Source organism: Diceros bicornis, chromosome 7 (genome assembly GCF_020826845.1).
Source record: "Diceros bicornis minor isolate mBicDic1 chromosome 7, mDicBic1.mat.cur, whole genome shotgun sequence".
NCBI lineage: Eukaryota > Metazoa > Chordata > Mammalia > Perissodactyla > Rhinocerotidae > Diceros > Diceros bicornis.
The window spans coordinates 15985522-16004931 of NC_080746.1; the positions used below are offsets into that span (position 1 = coordinate 15985522).

A 19410-nucleotide genomic window follows, 5' to 3' on the forward strand; every position below is an offset into this window, starting at 1 on the left:
AAGAGGAGGATTGGCAATGGATGTTAGCTCAGGGCTAATCTTCCTCACCAAAAAAAAAAAAAAAAAGTTAAGATAGTAAATTTTATGTATATTTTACCACAATAAAAAAAATTGAAAAAAATGCTGTATCTGCTATATCCTTACTTAGTTTGCATTTTTTGTGAGGTTGATCATCTTTTCATCTGTTTATAATCCATTTGTATGTCTTTTTCTGTGAACTGCCTTTTCATGTCCTTTGCACATTTTGTGTTGTTGAATTTTTTCTTATATATTGTAAAAGCTCTTTATAAATTAAAAACAGATCTTTGTCATGTGTTACAAAATATTTATCATTTGTCTTTTGACTTTGCTTCTTTTTTCTTTTTTGTACATTTGTTCGTGTTTTTTATTATGTTTTTGCCATGTAGAAATTTAAAATTCTAAAGTGGTCAAATTTATCAGGTTTTTCCTTATGGTTTTGGGAATTTTGCTTAGAAAGGCCCTCTCTACTGCAAGATTATCAAAAAAAAAAAAAACCCCAAACAAACAAACTCTTTAGTTTTCTTCTGGTACTTTTATAACTTAAATTTTTATGTTTAATCTTGGTTCTGTCGGGACTTTATTTTGGAGAGAGGAAATGAAGGAAGGATTTAGCTGTTTTTCCCCCATTTGTTTGCCCTTTGTCCCTTCCTGTTTATTGAATAATACATTTTCCCCCAGCTTGACTATATGCTAATTTCTCTTTGGGCCTATTTCTGGACTTTCTCATCTTTCCACTGGTTGGTGTTTCTGTTCATGTGCCGGTATTAACTTGTTTCAGTTACTGAAGCTCTACAATACATTTCAGTATCTGGGAAGATACACTACTAGTTTAGAGATGCCCATTGTTGTTTCAAGTATGCTGGTCCTACTTCTCCAGCTAGTCAATAAACTCCATATTTTATACTCCTGATTCTTCCAAGGCACCCAAAACAGTGCTGAGAACATGGCAGTACTTAATAAACATTTGATTCTTGAAAACAAACTTTCAAATTACTAATACTGATTTTCTCCACCCAAGTGAAGTGCTGAGAGCTGTGAGCGATGATAGCTCTGCACCTGGGTTTCTCCTGTGGTCATGAATGTGTCTCTTGCCATGGCCAGTGGCCTGGTTTAGCCTTTGTGCTCCGAGTGGCAGGGTGCATGGGTCCCCCCGAAGAGCATGCTGTACAATAGAATGGACGAGGGCTTTGGGATCAGACTGACGTCGTTTGAGCCCTGGCTCTGCCATGAACTAGCAGTGCTGCTTTGGGCAGATTATTTACCCTCACTAAACCTCTGTTTTCCCTTCTGCAAAATGGGGATAATAATATCTCCCCCATCGAGTAGTTGTTACGATAAAATGAGGTGTGATTTTGCAAAGCTTCTAGTACAGTGCCAGGTACTTCAATGAGAGCTTCTGCTATTAACAGTAGGAGCAGTTATAGGAGGAGGAGGAGGAGGAGGAATTTTTAAAAATTTATTCAACAAGAATGTATTGGATCCGCAGAGAAATATGTCAGAAAGCCCCTAATTATCAGACTTTGGACCCAGGACTCTGAGGTAGGAAAAGCTGCCTCTGATGAAAGGGAAAATGACAATGAGTTGAGACCTTGACTGCCGGCTTACCAGGTGTCAGGCACCGGGTGGCCTGGTTTATGAGGCATCATCATGTTTAATTCTCACGATGGCCGAACAAGGCTGGAAGACACCTCCCCAGACCTGATCCTACAGAGCTGTACACCCTCTGCAACACCTGGGGGCTCCCCAGCTCCGTCAGAGAGGCAGCACTGCACAGCGGGGAGAGCACTGTCTCTGGAGCCACTTTCCAACTTACCCAAGCCACTTTCCTGGGGAAAGCTACTTCATTTCTCTGAGCTTTAGCTTCCTCCTCTAGAAAATGGGACGATTAATAGGACCTATTTTATAGGGTTTCTGTGAAAAGTGAGGACTTATATCGTGCTTAGCATAGTGTCCAGCCCACAGTCAGAGCTGTCAGCATTTATTATTTTCTTCTCTTACTGCACTCTCGCCATCTAGTATTCTAATTTAAGTTCCCCATTAAGGGACTGAAAGAATGATAGACTCAGCTGAACAAATGTTAAGGAGGGGTTAGTAATTAAGACAATTGACCTTCCTTTCCCCCTCTAAGCCTATTTGTTCAATTTGGATGAAGAAGTTTCCCAAAGTGTTTACATAAGGTAATTGAGTAATAAATTATTGCATTGATAGGAACAGCCAATAGCATTGAAAAACAACAGCGTTCTACCTTATTACCAATAAAGCATCAATTTAACGGGCAATTCTGGTTTAACTCTTTTTCTCCTGAAAGCACCATTTCTCATATCTCAACATGTGAGTGTTGAATTGGATTAATTCTTAGCAGAATGCGGGGCCGGGGCGGGTGCTAGTCCTGCCCTCACTTCCCAGAGGTTCAAGTCATGTCAAATACGGTTACAAACAGCCAGATTCAAGACAGCCCTTCTGTGCTCACCGCTCTCTCAGGCTGAACGGCTGAGTTGGGACTCAGTCTCCCGGAGCTTTTCTCTGCTTCTGGAATTCAAAATGGAAAACTAAGCTGCCTCCAACTGTGCCCGCCCCCATCCCACCCACAGACCGTCTTTAAAGTATAATTTTTTCTCTTATTTTAGCTTTGCTTTTTGCCAGTCACTACCACCATCTCGTCAGGCACTCTCTTTTGGATCTTTGCCCCCGTCCTGAAATGCCAAAGTAGGGGAAGGTCTAACCCTCTTGTGATGGGGACGGTTGGCCCTGATGCTCGGTCCAGGCTTTGCTGGCAGGCAGCTGGTCTAGGCAGGGATGGGGCCCAGGGCCAAGGGGGAGGCAGGTCAGACTCGGCTCTGAGTGCCTTGGATAGAGTTCCCCATTACTCTGCATAGAGGAGGCAACCGATGTCTGGACAGAACTTGGAGGGGAGAGGAAAAAGATGCTGGTGGAGGGGACTGGAGGACAAGAAAAATGGTCTTCATATCCTTTATGAATGGTCTTCCTTTCCAAAACTGTTTCTCCATCCTGCACCATTTTTAGCCCTATGGGTCCCACTTCTGTAGGGGTAGCGGGACCCTCTTCCTCAGAGGTGAGGTTATGAGGGCTTACTAACTTGATTCCTTTTCCTTCCCATGAGTGACAAAAATTGATACCCATAATTTAATGTGAGAGTTCCTGGCATTAGCCCCCTCTAGAAACAATTCTTCCCTATGATTTTGCTGCTCAATGAAGCCAGAAGCAATGGATTTGGCATACACTATGCCCCGCCACCCTAGCTCAGCCATGCCAGAGAGCAGGACAACCACCACGCCACGGCTACAGGCAAAGAGGGAACTCCCTGTAGCGAGTCTCAAAAGGAAGCAGGAAGAGTCTCCTTCCTAAAACTGTTTCCCCATCCTGCACCATTTTTAGACCCCTGGTCCAGAGCCTGGTTTTCTGATTTAGAAGAAGGCAAGCTCTCTGGCCCCACTGTGCTGATCCTGATGAATCCAGAGTAGCTCTGGGGATTTATTCAGACTCTGACTTTTTTACAGGCGTATTTATTTTACTGAAGTCACCAGAGGCCAATTATTCTGGACAGTCACTCCTACAGCATCATCCCCCTATCCCACACTCAGGGACTGAGCCTGGATGAAATGGTATTGGCATCGTTTCTCTCCCTCTGCCCACTTCCTCCCACCCTCTCCCACAATCTACATGAATCCAATTATGTGGAATGTAAACTAACTGTGTGAGCATTAAACTACAACACTGTTTCTGGTTTTTCATCCAAATCTCCCTTTTCCAGGATGAAAAGAGAGTTTATTCTCTGGGACCCCTGCTGTATCACTTATTAGAGCTCTATGCATTCAGCATCAATTTGTAGCCTTTTCATACAGTTAGGCCTAAAAGAAATTTGCTATAGCTAATGAGATTGAGATGGGAAAATAGACCAAGGCAGACTGGCCAAAGATCAATAGTGGTTTCTCCTCCCAATCTTTTCCTATTGTGTTGTGCTAAATGCAGGCAAATTATTTCTGTACATAGTACACCAGTATAGTACATGGGTTGAGAGCATGAGCTTTGGGGTTAGAAGATGGAATCTAGACTTTGCCACTGAGACTGGATGACCTTAGGCAAGTTACTTAACTCTGCTGAGTCTCAGTTTCTCCCTGACTAATTGGGTTATTGAGGAGAATAAAGGAGACAACGTTGATGCAGTATTCAGCACTGGGCTTAGCTCAGAGCAAGCCATTAATGTAACAACAATACCACTTAGCATGCGTAGAGCGTGTTGTGCTCTCAATTACCTAATTTGATCTCCTGACACTTCTGTAGCATAAAGGGTGTAGGCAGCAGCATTATCACAGCATTATCAGGGGAAACTAGGAAGCAGGGAGGAAAAGTGAAATGCTGCAAGGTCACACCAGTCCTTAAGGACAGAGCAAGCTATGTTTCATAAGTGCAAAGACTGATACATGATATCTATGAATCAAATAGAATAACACACTTAGAGAAAGCATGTAAATTACCGGTACAATGATGGGCCCGTGAGGCTCTAGAACCAACTAACTAACTTCCTAACTAACACTTCGCCCATTAGTCCTTTGTTAGAATTTTATTGTGCACTTGCTGAGTCCAAATGCCATGTATGGTGCTCTGTGCTTTATATACGTGATCTTATTTTATCCTCAGAGCAATACATGAAATAAGTGGTATTAACCCCATTTTATAGATAAGGATATGGAGGCTCTGGGAGGTTACGTATCTTGTTTCAGATAACACACTCAATTCCAAAGTGCATATCCTTAAATTGCTCTACTCAATTTGCTCTGACTCCTATGGAGCTGGAAGACCAGCCTGGCCACACCAATCAAGGTACCAGGAGAGATAACAGGAAGGACTCACTGCAGGACGTGTAATTCCTCCAGCCGGTCACTGCGATCCCCTGAGTCTGGCAGGTGCTGGCATAGTTCTGGAGCCAGCTGCAGGCAGTCTGCACTGCACCCCCATCGATGCAAGAGTCAAACAGGCAGTTCTTGTAGAAGAAGGTGGGGTTCACTTTGCTGTGACACTTGGTGAAGCCAGCGTTCTGGCTGGGGATCAGGCTGCATAGCTGCTGCACCTTGGAGAAACCTTCCACCTTGGCACAGGAAGGGCAGCGGTCCCCACAGCCAACTTGGCAGAAGGTGTCCCTCTTCACCCAGCTCTGCCCAAACTCACTGATACTGGATGCAAGCAGACCCATGGGCATCTCCAGATCGTCCTCGGGGTTGCCATTATAGCGGCCGCACAGGCCATAGGTGCTGTTCTGCATGCTCCGAGGGACTGTGATGGACAGGAAGGTCTTCCAGTCGTACACAACCTTCAGGCCAAAATCAGTTTCCACCACCACATGGAAGCCGAAGGAAAAGATATTTATCTTCCCTTGTCCCAACTTCAAGGGCAGATATAGCCGTTCATTGTTGATCTGCAAAAGAAAGAGAGTTAAGGGGCCGCCACGTGGCGTAGCCGTTAAGTGCACGGTCTCTGCTGCTGGCGGCCTGGGTTCGGATCCTGGGCGCGCACCGAGACACAGCTTGTCAAGCCATGCTGTGACAGCGTCCCATATAAAGTGGAGGAAGATGGGCACAGATGTTAGCCCAGGGCCAATCTTCCTCAGCAAAAAGAGGAGGATTGGCATGGATGTGAGTTCAGGGCTGATCTTCCTCACACACACACACACACACACACACACACACACACACACACACACAAAGAGAGTTAAGTAGAGAAATAGAGTTGGCCCAGAGTCTCCTAGCCCTTCTCCTAATGATTAGTCTTCAGAGAGGCAGTCCCAGAGAGGGGTTTGAGCAGGTTGAATGCATACTTTACATTAAGTGCTGTCTGTGTCAGTCAACTATTATTATTAGGATTTGAACAGACTTAAATGACTATCCTTTGTACACTAATACACCTATTTATTTCAGTGCCTTCTGTTTACATAGCATTATTCCCCCCAGGAGTTCAAATTGTTTTCTCCAAGGTAATGAGAGGGTAATAAGAATTCAATTAAAGTTTAGACTAAAATACTGAAACTTAGAACTCCTGTGTTTCTATTTCCAGCTCTACTGTGGATTTATTTTAGGCAAGCCTCAATTTATTAATTCCGTTGGGATTTTTTTTTTCCCCTGAAGAATGAGTTGACTTTGCTGCTCCCTCTGCCTAGGATGCCATTCGTCACCCGTCAACATCTCTCTCATCCTCCAGACCCTAGTCAAACGATGCCTGTTCTATAAAGCAAGGTTTACTGAGCCTGTGGTCAGAATTAATCACTCCCTCGTCTGGGCAACCAGAATATGTTATTTATACTTCTCCTGTATTTTTCTTCACCTTTGGCCAAGATCAAGCATGTGCACACTGCTATGGAAGCACACATCATAACCTGCATTATATTCTGGTTGGTTGGCTACATTTCTGTCTCACCGACAAAAGATTATGAGCAACTTGAGGGCAGGAACCACACCTTATTGATCTTTATATCCACTTTCTCCTCGCTATCCGCGGGGCATCCAGCACGATGCCTCACACAGAGAGGACCCTTGACACGTTTCCGCCCATATATTTTTAATTCAGAAAACAAAGAAATCCCTTAATGTAAAACTGCAGAACTGCACTGCCCTTGCACTATTTTGATCCAAATGAAACAAATCCTATAGCCCTTGGCAGGGTGAGTGCATGATGGAAAATAGAGACTGCTCCGAGGGCTGAGAGGTGACTGGGTCTTCCTTGTGAGAGAAGGAAGCAGTAGGCGACTGCTCCTAGGGGTGTTCTAAGATTGCTCTCTGGCCAGAAATGCCCTCCCTCTTCACCTCCTAATCTCTCTCCTATCTTGACATCCCTCCCATCCCTACTGCTACTGCTTTAGTTCAGACTCGCATCACCTTTCACCTTAACTCTTGAACACTCTCCTAACCGGTCTCTCTGGTCTGGTGTTGCCTCTCGCCTCCATTCACTCACAGCTGCCACTCCAATACTTTTTAATGAAATTGAAAGCAGCTAATCCAATACTTAAAACCCTCTCCACGGCTTGAGTGAAATGTCTGATGTGCTTAGCACATCACACAGGGCTCTCCAGGAGTTGGCCCTGCCTCTCAGACCCAACCCATTCACTTCCTCCACTCAAGCAATATCCAACACTTTGCAGTTCCCCAAATGGACCAAGTTGAGCCATTCCACCCTGCCATTTCCTTTGCTCCAAGTGTGTCGGTACTTTCTGTGTCCTGCCCAGGGCCCCTCATCCTTAGCCACTGTGACTGTGGGCGAATGATAAATCACAGCTGGCCTTGGCTGAGTGGGAGCCACTTGGCCCAGGAAGTTATGACACACACCCCCCACTCCAACCACTTCTCTCCATCCCAGGGGCAGCCCTCAGCCATTGACTGAGAAACACAGGGGACCAACTCTGTGTATAGGTCATGCACCAGAGCTCCCACTAGCCCAAGCTGAGACTGGTCTCCAGCTTAGACCACATCCTTGCTGAGCTCTCTTCCCTTGGTGCTTCTCTCACTTTCTCAAGAATCCCCATCTCAGACTCTGCCTCTAGGAACCTGACCTAAGACAGCAATGATGCCTTTACTCCTGTCCCCCCTCTACAGGGCAATACTTACCTTTCGGATTTCAACTCAACTATCTCCTCTTCTATGAATATTTGTTTAGGCAGAATTCATTCATTCATCCAGTAGACATAAATTTGGCATTACTGTGCGCCAGGCACTGTGCTAATGCTGGAATAAAGCACGAGCCCTCTCCCTAGGAGCTCACAGGCATGTGGCAGAGACGAGTACATAAAGAGATAATAATAATGTCACCTGATGAAAGCAGTGATAGAGATAAATAGATGCACAGGCACCAGACTCAGCCTGTGGACAGAATCAGGGATGCCTGCAGAAGATGCTGCCCTCACCTGGTCCTAAAGGATGAGTAGTGTTGGCCAGCCAAGGAGAAATGAGAGTGAAGAAAAGGGAATCCCAAGAAAAGGACAAAAGGAGAGGAACAAAGGGTATATATGAAGAATTAGAGCAATTTAGTGCTGCTGGAGCATAAAATGGGGCCTTGGGAGTAGTGGGAGACGAAGACGGAGAGGTGGGGAGGGCCTGGATTACGGGGGGGGGCCTTGTATGCAATGCCACACACGGCAGAGGCCCGTGAGATCAAGCCTGAAAAAGATCCATTCATTTTGCAAAAAAGAAGTCATCGCTGACTTTGATAAGGAAACTTCACTAGAGTGACAAGGCCAGAAGTCAGATCGCAGAAGTTCAACAGCAAATAGGAGATATAGAAGTAGAGATGGCTCTCTCCAGGAGTCTGAAAGGAAAGGGGAGGAGACAGATTGGATAGAAGCTAGTGGTGAATCAGGGTCCAGGTTTGTTTTAGAATGAATATGTCCATGGGTTGAAGAAAAGAACCTAAGACACAGGAGGACAGGAGATGACAGACAGGGAAGATCCCTGAAAAGGCAAAGCAGAGATGGCACAGGTGGAGAGTGGCAATGGAGAGGGGAAGAGATGCCTCATTCTCTGTGCCTGGAAGAGAGGAGGTGAAGAGGACGCAGTGACGGGTCATTTCAGTGACAGTGCAGAAGGGTGGAAGGAGGAGGAGATCACGCCTGATGAGCACAACTTTCTCAACCGCGAGGTCCAGAGACAGAGCGACGTGGGCTCTGTGTAGACACAGAATGCAGATGTGGAAGGTCACCGAGGAAAGCGAAGGCGGCGGGGACTCCCGCCTGCCTTGAAGACTCACACTAATAAACTAAAAGCTGTGCACCCAAAGGCTCACATGTGCTGGCTTGCTCTTCTCCTGAGTTACCTGCATTCTATATTCTTGGCTATTGGGTATCAACAGGAGACAATATAATTGGATTAAAGCTAAAAGGCTTGCAAATTCTGTCATCGCCCAGGAGAATCCTGAGAAAGGAATGCCTTTCAACTCAGACAGACAAACCCGGCTTCCCTCTGTCTCTGAATCCCCCAAATGCCACCTCCATTGCCACAACACTGCCCTGTCTCTCTCTGTGAGTGAGAAATGGAAGGAAAGAGGGAGCAGAGGGAGAGAAAGCAGAGAGAAGGAGAGGTTGGTATGGAAGGAGAGACTCATGGATGAAGGAGGAAGGTGCAGAGGAGGAAGACAACAGGGCATGGGGATGAGTGTGGGGAAATGTATTTCAAATATTTAAGTATTGGAAATGAGACTACATATTAGATTTTTAGTAGAGAGCTTTCCTTTAAACAACTGCCCCTGGTCTGCTTCTATGGCCTCTTCAGCTGATCTCAGGTCCCCTCATAGCTGCTTGCTACTGCCCTGGGTCTTCACTGATGTTTCCTTCTCCTAGAATGCCCTTACCTCAATCTCAGCCTGGCTAACGTATCCCTTCAGGGCTCGGCTCTGGATCCTCTCTTCCAGAAGGCATTCCGCAGGCTGGCTCAGGCAACCTGTGCCCTCATGACCCTCTGCACGTCACATTTTTGTAGCACTTGACATTGCATCGACTTTACTTGCTAACATGTCTTTCTCTCCCCCTAGACCCTGAGTTCTTTTAGGACAGAATCCATGTTTGATTCATTTTTCTACCCCCAGAGCTTGGCACAGAATAGGCATCAATATAAGCCCGTCAAACTAAACTGAGCTAGAGTGATGCTCAAAACCTCACTCTTCTCCGATGGCCACAGGATTGGCAATAAGTGATAAAGACACCAGCTGTGAGGGTCCTGAAAACCTTCCCCATGGCCTGGACCACAAAGGACCTGGCCGTGCTGAAGCCTGAGGGAGACGGCAGCAGAGATGTTGTCTCTGTTGAGCTCTGGCTGTGGACTGCCGAGACGTCTGCAGCAGGGCCCCTGGAAGTGGCTCACCTTCTGTCACTCACCTCTCATAACCTTGTCTGGTATGAACATCACATATTTATTTCTAGTTTCCCTCGGCTTGGTGGATTTTCCCACGTCCTCCAGTACTGCTTAATGCAGGGAAATGTTAGAGTCATAGAGGGACCCCATGTCCCAAGGAGTCACTTTCATGTCACCTCCATTTCTGAGAGCACCAGCAGTGAGCTGGGGCTCCGTGCTGTGTTTTGCCCAGCACTTCACTGTACACTGTCATTATGATGGCCATTATTCTTCTCTCAGGGAGAGATGGTGACTAATAATAACATCATGGAAAAACAAATGCAAATCATTGAACAAGCAGATCCTGTAATGCATATTAATAATTCAAAGTAAATGCTAAATCTATCCCCCAGGCCCCAAAAGAAAAGAACCATCAAACATCCTGAACTCGGTCTTCTTGCCAGAGATTTGAAAGCTATATACTCTGTTCCCAGCTTGGGAACTTAGGATATCTGGGTGACTTAGAAAGATGGTCCCCTCACCACTTTAATCAATGCCTCCTTGACACTCACTGCTCCCTAATTAACTCCTATTGTGGGCTGAATTATGTCCCCCAAAAAGAAACTTTGAAGTCTTAACCCCCAGGACCTGTGAATGTGACCTTATTTGGAAATGGAGTCTTTGCAGATGTAGTCAAGTTAAGATGAGATCACACTGGACTAAAGTGGGCCCTAAATCCAATGGCTGGTGTCCTTAAAAGGAGAGATTTGGCACAGAAAAACAGAAGACACAGAGGGAGGAAAGCCACATAAAGACGGAGGCAGAGACTAAAGTTACGCTGCCACAAGCCGAGGATCTCCAAGAATCGCCTAACCAACAGAAGCTAGGAGACACGCTTGGAACAGATTCTTCCCTAGAACCTCAGAGGGAGCAGGGCCCTGCTGACACCTTGAGTTTGGACTTCTAGCCTCCAAAACTCTGAGAGAATAAGTTTCTGTTGTTTTAAGCCATCTAGTCTGTGGTGTTCTGTGACAGCAGCCCTAAGAAACTAATACACCCTTCCCTCTCCATCTCTTTATGGGAGGAAGAAACCGGCTCTGTGGTTCTCATGACTCTAGACTTTAACCATGAGTGCATCTCATGAGATTAGATTAGGACACGTGCCTGGAGGGTGAGCTGACCCGTTAAGGCCTCAGCCCTAAAGCAGAGGAAAAGGGAGGGAAACACCCAGTGAGAGGGGAATCAGCCACCACGAAGGAGAGAAGGGACAGCACAGAAAAGGATAAGCCTTCATGAGGATCCAGTGGTCTATATGTGAGAATAACTGGGCCAGAAAACAACATGGGTGGCCTCGGATGTCTATATACCTAAACGCCGAGAGCACGTAACACAAAGCAGAAAATACGATTTCATAACACACTGCGTGGGACAGAACCTACGAACAGATGGTATTTTAAAAGAAGACAAAAACCTGAGAGGGAGAAAGGTGGAAGAGTGTTGAACGTGTTGAATGTCAGGGAGATAAGGAACTGCATGAAAAGATTTAGATAGAAGGGGAGGAATATATCAGGGGAGGAGAAAAGGACGCGTATGATGTAAGCCACATGGACAAAATGGTTGACATTTGTTTTAACACATATGATGAAAATAGAGTAGAGGGAAGTTACTGCAACGGGCAGCTTCAACTATCCAGACGTATGTTGAAACCTCATGAGGCTAAAAGCAAAGCATCTATGTATTCTTCACCGGCTCAGTGGCCATGCGCTCTGCCAGATTGCTGAAGAAGTGCCCAGCGGCAGAATGAGAGTCAAAGGGCCCTTGGAAGAAAGGGGTTATTACGTCATCTCACTCACTCAGATGAATGTCTGGAGTGTCATCACACGCAGGCCCTGTGTCTTCACTTAACATCAAGATGAATTAGGCACGGTTCCTGCCCTCAAGAAGTCCCCAGTTAGTATTCACTGAGTTAGACATGAACATCATGAAAAAATACAATATGATTCGTGCAATAATGGACATAGCAACCAAGGTTTAAGGAAAACCAAGGACTAAGGAAATCCTAAGGAAGGAAAGAAATCAGTAGAGTTGCCCAGGGAACTCATTAGTAACAGCTCAGAATTTTAGAGAATGTATACAAGATGAAAAGGAGTCTCCTTACAGATAAATTATGCCACAGACCAGTGAGGATAATGTTAATAGGCCAACATCCTAAATCAGCTCCTCCCAAATGCCGAAGCAGAGGCCATTGGCTGGCTTGTTAGTACCCCAAGCGATGCTCAGAGCAAGACCTTGGAGAAGGAGTGGCAGGGCTGCTGCTGGGGCCGACGTCCTCAGGCCGGACTAGGAGTGCACGGGACTCCTCACCCCTACGTACTCCTGTCTTTACGGTCAAGGGAGTGAACAGGGTGGGCAGGGTAGAAAGAGGGAACTGAGGCCTAGGTGAGTAAAGAGATTGTAGGAGAGCCCCTGAGTGCTCCAAAAGTGTGCAAGACTCTTGAACTCCCGGACGCTGTGGGAGCCAACAGGGAGACTGCAAGAGGTGGAAGGAGGCCAGAGCAGGCAAATATTGTCCTGCTCTCAACAAAGGGAAGGAGGTGGTTTAGACAATAGTACCACCTATAGACGCCTAGTCCGTGCTAGGCGTGTGTTCTCTTTTACAGATGGAGTGACTGCCCAAGGCCGCACAGCAGCAGCCAAGCTGGGATGCGAATCCAGGTCTGTGCTCTCTCCAGCATACTCTGCTACAATATGAGAGGTACCATTTCGGGAGCTGGCTGTGTTCCTCACTTGGGACCTGTGACTTGGGCAGATCATTTTTCTCTCTGAAGCTCAGTTTCTTTATCTGTAAGAAAAAGTGACAGAAAATCTCCAGGGCCCCTCTCTGTTCTAACATCCTAAGCTTTTCCTTGGATTCTGGACCATCCTGATTCAGCCGCAGCCTGGCTTGCTGACCTGGGACCCCTGTCCTCACGTCCCCCCGACCTCCTTCCTGGGGTCTGGCCTGTGACTACTCACCAGCACAGTGTGTTTGTAGGCCCTGTGAATCACAATGTTGTAGCCAAACACAGTCACGTCCACCTGCTTGACCCACAAGGCCAGCGACGGGTCCCGGTCCTCATTCTTGGCTGTGACGATGAATCTGGGGAAAGTGTCTGAGCTCGGCCTGTTTCCTGTGGTGCACAGGATGAGTGGGCAGCTGGTCTGGAAGTCAAAGGGGTAGCCGTCAAAGGTCAGGTGGTGGCCGTAGCCCGAGACGATGCAAGAGGCGTCGGTGCGAGCCTGGCAGTAGTACAGGCCGCCGTCCTCCATGCAGTACTCATCCTCTTTGCAGGGGACGGTCTCACAGTGGACGCTGTTGTCTGTGCCATTGCAGTAGCAGAAGATCTGGCAGTCCAGGTCCACCCAGAAGGTCTCATTGGTGGCAAGTTGGCGCCCCTCAAAATTGCAGCCACACTCGCTCCGGGGGACACACTGGCTGTCTTGCAGGGCATAGCCCTCGTCGCACTGACACCCCTCAGAGCAGCTCTCCACACAGATGGGGCCCAGGGTCAGGGTCTCACAGGTCTCCGTACACATCACACACTCCTCAAAATGGCTGTTCTCCGGGCATTCCAGAGCTGAGGGTGGTCAAGAAGAAGACAGGCTTGAGAAAGGGACAGAGGTCAGAGACAGAGTTCGTGCGCTGTGTGTATGCGTGTGTATGTATGCGTGTGCGTGCATGTGTGAGTGTGCCATGTGTGTACTCTTATTTGTACAGCATAGTGAGCTCGATGAGTGCCCTGTGATCAGCACCACTGTCATCCTCGTTTGGGGTGATCAAAGGCTCAGGGAACCTCTCACTCGTGTGCTCCTCTACTGCACTTCGCTTTCCACGTAGAAGATTCCAAGACTAGGGGCCTGTATGCAGCATCTGCTGCATGCCAGGCACTGTTCTAGGCACTTTAATGTAACTTGTCTCAATAACCTGGAAGGTAAGGAGTCTTATCATCCCTATTTTATAGGTGAGACAACTGAAGTTCAGTGACAATTTAATCCAGTGAATAAGTACCAGAGAGAGAGTTGAATTCGGATCTCCTGACTCTAAGTCTCCTGACTTGAAGACCCTGGAGAGAGAGTGTTCCAGAAAGAACAAGTACTTTGAGGCCATAGAGACTAGTGGATACCATCTCTGGGCTTTAGTTTCTTCTTTTATTAAATGAGAACAGTACTTACCTCGCATGGCGGTTCTGAGGATTAAGAACCTAATACATTGAGTTGGCAGCAGAGTCTCAATAAATAGCATGCCCTTCCCCTCTTTACACTTCCTTCTATACAGATAGGCTTTATGCAGGTATTTTTACTCTACAAATTGGTCTCTCCCTTTGCCTTTCATTTCTCTGCTCCTGGTACCCTCTGCACCACCGCCTCCCCACCCTCTGCACATGGTCACCCCCACCTCCTTTGCCCACACTCTTTCCCCCACCTGGACGGCCCTCACAAAGCCAAATCCTACCCAGCCTTCACTTAAAACTGCACTTCTGCCCAGAAGCCTTCCTTGATAGATGAAGCGTCTGAGTCACAAAGCATAGCACGTAAAATGATGACAGCACGTGTGGCTCACTGTGGAGTTCCGGGTAACCTTCCTATTTCTCTTGATTATTTCAGTTTGTCAAAATCTGAGCTGGGCAGGGATGAATCCAGGAGCACAGAAGAAATCTACCCACAAGTCTGTGTAGACTAAAGATCTGTGAAGGTCTCCACCATCTCCTGGGAGAATAACATCTTGCCTTTAAAACTTTAGCTCTTATGCATACTATCACTCCTTAATAGCATATTATAATCCAAGGACACATAGGGCACTACAGAGAAATAAACTGCATGGCAATAATAGCTCTGCCCACAAGTACCAACTCGACAGTTCTGCACTGTGTACTGAAAGCCAATCTTTTTTCCTCTGGGTTAAAGGACCATCTCCACTCCCGTTGACGACAATACCATGTGGCTTTGAGTTGAAGGCTTTGAGTTGAAGGCTAATTCAGCACTGATTAAATATGTCTGTAGAGAGGGATTTTCACATTTGTCTCTAAATTGTGAATGTTATAACACTGACTGCAGGTTTATGGTGAAAGCAAATAGCATGACTTATTTAAATGATTCTTGCTTTATGACTTACTGTGTTGTCTGAATTTGTCTGAAAGTCTGGAACACACAGACGTGAAGTAATAAAACTTCCCCTGCCCCTGAAATGCCTCTTTGAAATTACTTAATTGGGCATCCTGGCTCAGCCAGCAAGAGGGCTGGTTAAAAATACCCGAGCACAGAAGCGGTGGTTGTCTCTCTCTAGGTCTCAAGAAGACTGTGCTCCTGATTTGCAGCTGTTGCTCAAATCCAATCCCCACCCTGTAGGATCCCAACTAGATTAACCTCTTAGTACCCAGGGACTTGATCAACCAAGTGTGCACACTCTGGTCCTTCTCGCCAGACCCATGTCCACAAGGTCTGGCCAAAACATCCCGGGGGATGTCTCAAGTTTGAACCCTGGCCCTCCGCCCAAGGAAGCCGTGTTCCACATGGCTGCTTCTGTCCGCATGTCTCTCTCTAAAAAAAGGCACTTACAAGAGCTTCCTCCAGCTCTGCAGTCCAGATGAGGGATGGTAAGAAGCTATTCTCAGCAGCCATCACACCCAGGAAAAGAGGGAATCATCACCATCCTGCCACACTTCCTTCACACAAACAATGCCACCACACTGTGCTCCACGTAGTACACAAACAAGCCAGAAACACTTCCTGCTGGGTAAGAGTTCATAGTCTAAAAGGATGGCATGGATACAGTCTAAAAGGACTGGCCACAAAGTGGATTTGATATGGGGCAGGCTTGGTAATCCTGTACTGTGAAAGAACTACAACTAGAAAGCTGAGTGCCGGAGCAGGGACAGAGATCGTATTAGATAAGCTGGTGATGGGACAGAAGAGGAGGTGGGAGGTGGATTAAAAAGAAGGCTTTGGAAAAGCATTATAAGGTCCCGCTAGAGGTGGTGGTCAATAGAAACCCTGGAGCCTCTCTCCCTGTAGGTGACTTGATGAAAGAGCATGCTCCCAGATTTCCAGCGTTGGGATCCACAGCATCTGCTATTAACCCCTCCCCAGTGCGGCTCACCACGGATATAACCACCCTTCTCTGAGACGACAGCCACCAAACCCTCCACGTGCTCCTCGGACTTCCAAAGCTCAGAAACCAAAGATTTAAAAAGACAAGTATGTATATATGTGTATGTGCGTGTGCATGTGTGTGTGTGCATGCGTGTGTGTGCATTCTTAGCTCTGAGATGTTTCTGTTGAAACGGCTTAGAGGCAAACAAGAATACTCCAATAGCAATGGGTAAGCCTCACCCAGATCTTGGTTTCTAATAACATTTCCCACCAAAAGGAATCAGGGCTTCTTGGAGTAATGGCTGCTTCTAGTCTGGGGCAGGGAAGGTTAACAGATGAGTGTGGAGCATCTTGTTATGCCAGAAAGTAAGAAAACAACAGAGGCATGTCAAAAGGACATAGGAGGCAACTTGAAGGGGCTCCCATAGGCCAAATATGGGACAATTTTAACACCAAAATAATTAACAAATGTAATATGAAATATAAATTATTGAAAAAAATAGGAATTCATGAGTCCATATTGATAAGATAGATAGATGATTGAGATAAATAGAAAGATGGGTGGATGAATGGATGGATGGGTGGGTAGATAGATAGATACATACATAGATACACAGATATATAGATACATAGATGGATGATAGATGGATGGATGACAGGCAGACTGAAGAGCAGGGAGGACTCTTGCTTACAGTAGAATGATATCCGCTGACTGCTTAAAGTGGAGAGAGTGCTGGAGCTGGAAACCACTAGTTTGCAATCATCATGCTAAAGATTGACACAAGCAAAAGTCATCAATAGGCATTAAGTCAGAGGGAATTTTGATGATGGTCAGGACACTGGCATGGTTTTAAAGCATCTCCCACAGATTGCTTATTAGTTGGAAGAGAAAAAACATAGTGACTCTAGAGTGGAGACATTTGACAACACCTGACCCAGGGATCAACGTGCCCATCACCAATGAGAGGAGGCTGGACAGAGCATGCCCCACATGTGATGTGATGCCATGAGAAAAGCACACATCATCTATGCAGAGTCTGAGTAGGGATGTACAGCAGGTTAAGTTGAAACCCAAACCCAAATCAAACCCAAATGGAGGGCCATTCTGTCTTAAAAGGAGAGAGGTTGTACTCTTTTTTGTGTGTGTGTGAGGAAGATCGGCCCTGAGCTAACATCTGCCAATCCTCCTCTTTTTGCTGAGGAAGACTGGCTCTGGGCTAACGCCTATGCCCATCTTCCTCCACTTTATATGGGACGCCGCCACAGCATGGCTTGACAAACAGTGCGTCGGTGCACACCCGGGATCTGAACCAGCGAACCCCGGGCTGCTGCAGCAGAGCATGCGCACTCAACCGCTTGCACCACCGGGCCGGCCCCCGGTTGTATTCTTAAAAAATGGCAATGTCATAAAAGACAAAGAAAGCTAAGGATTTTTTTTCCAGATTAAAGAGACATGACAACTAAATGCAGTATATAGTCCTAGACTAGATCTGTACTGAGGGGAGAAAAAGCCATAAAGGACATTACTGAGTCAATTGACAAAACTGAAATATGGATGTGATAGTATTTTGTCAATGTTAAATTTCCTCAGGTCAATAAATGTACTGTGGTTCTGTAAGTGAGCATCCTTATTCTGAGGAAATACACACTGAAGTATTTAAGGGCAAAGGGGCATGAGGTATGCAACTTCACTTTCAAATGGAGTGAGAGAGAATGACAAAGCAAATGGGGCAAATGCTAACAATAGGTTAATCTGGGTAAGGGGTATACAGATATACTTGCAACTTTTCCATAACTTTGACATTATTTCAAACTAAAAAGTTTTAAAAAATGAATTTAGATAGGAAGAAATATAATGGAAGAGAGATAAATGAATGATGGAATCTTAATGGTAGCATTGGTTTCGGTTTACGGCCAATCTTTTTGGTGGGAAAAGGATGGGTACTGAAGTCCAGGTGGGGCAGTCCTTGCTCCAGGTCTGGGGTCCGCCCTCTCAGCCACTCTTTCTTCTATCCTTCCACATTACTCCTTCCAGTGGCCTCCCCAGTAACCAAGGGAGCTACATGTCATGTCTTCCCAGCAATTATCCTAATTACTACCAGTACTGCCACTGCCCTGCTGAGAGGACTAGATACCCTGGGGACCAAATGAAAAACCAGCAACATGGGACTCTCTTAGTAGCCATTGTCAGGTGCCCCAGAAAGTGGTGCTAATCTCTGCTCCGGGAAAGGCATCCTGACTGATCGCCTTCGATTAAAATGAATGGGGCCCTTCTTCGCCAAGAGAGAAGGCACTTATGGAGCCATCACAAAGATTTCTAGTCCTTTGACATGACGTATATCCTCTGCTAGATGAAACCACAAGTCAATACTATGGCTGATTGTTCTACAATGAAGACATATTGTGTAATTAGAAACAAAAAAAAGTGAGACACAGTGTGGTTTGCGGTGATGGCCTTCCAGAGGACATATCAGACTAGGGAAGGTATCCACAGGAATTAGATTGTCCTTGAGCTCAACTCCAGCAGGAAGAGAAGCCCTGAGTAAGAAGAGCCACTGTCTCGTCTATACCTCAACCACTTAGTTGGTCTCCCCCAGAATGTAGCCCCAACTTACGGCAGAAGTCATAGGTCCGCCAGGGGCCCACCTCCACATCGGCATTCCTGCAAGCACTTGCATACCGGGCCACAGAGTCACAGAGCTCCGACTCATTGCCTCCGCTCTGGCACAGGCGAAAGAGGCAGGTGCGGTAGTAGGCCGTGACATTGACCACTCCGTGGCACTCTAGAAAGGAGCTGTTGGAGGGGTCGTTGATGATGCCGCACCTGGAGCGGCTCCGATAAAATTTGAGCAGCTCTGAGTCATTGTTGCAGGCCTTCAGCAGGTCCCCACACTCCCCGTTACAGATCTCCTCAAAAGTTGTCCAGCTTTCCAGGAACACTGCCAGGTTGTCCGTGCACTTGCCGGTGGGGAGACAGAATTCATCGCTGGCGTTTGCATTGAAGAAGCCACACAACCCCCCGGTGCAATTGAAGTAAGCGGTGGAGAGCCGGATGTACAGCAGACCTACATCTGAGTACTGGACGGCCACAACACCCCTGGACTCTACCGTCGTGCTGTTTTTGTTTCGATAAATTTCCAGCTTCCCCGAAGGATGGAAATAAGGTAATTCCACTTCCTGACCATTCAGCTGAAAAATCAAATCACTACCATCAATTCCGGATACACACAGAGTACCCACAATGTGCTAAACTATGGAATAAAGACATGGCTCTGTCCCACGTCTAGCTCCTGGAGAAATGTCAAGAAGCCGATGGTCTATGGAAACCACACAGACAGACACCAACTGCTTTTTCATAGCCATCTTTGCTTCTTTCTTTCTAGACTCCTCTGATTCAACACACTTGCTCTTTATCTGGGTATGTACGAGACCC

At 46.5% G+C, this 19410-nt stretch overlaps 1 protein-coding gene across 1 annotated transcript in view; it reads right to left on the minus strand.

The window, feature by feature from the left end:
• Positions 1 to 19410, minus strand: part of TECTA (tectorin alpha) — a 67440-nt gene that overhangs the window by 23088 nt on the left and 24942 nt on the right. The window contains 3 exon segments of the mRNA XM_058544992.1: positions 4894 to 5455; positions 12864 to 13465; positions 18593 to 19166. Coding sequence (XP_058400975.1) covers positions 4894 to 5455; positions 12864 to 13465; positions 18593 to 19166 — 1738 coding nt within the window.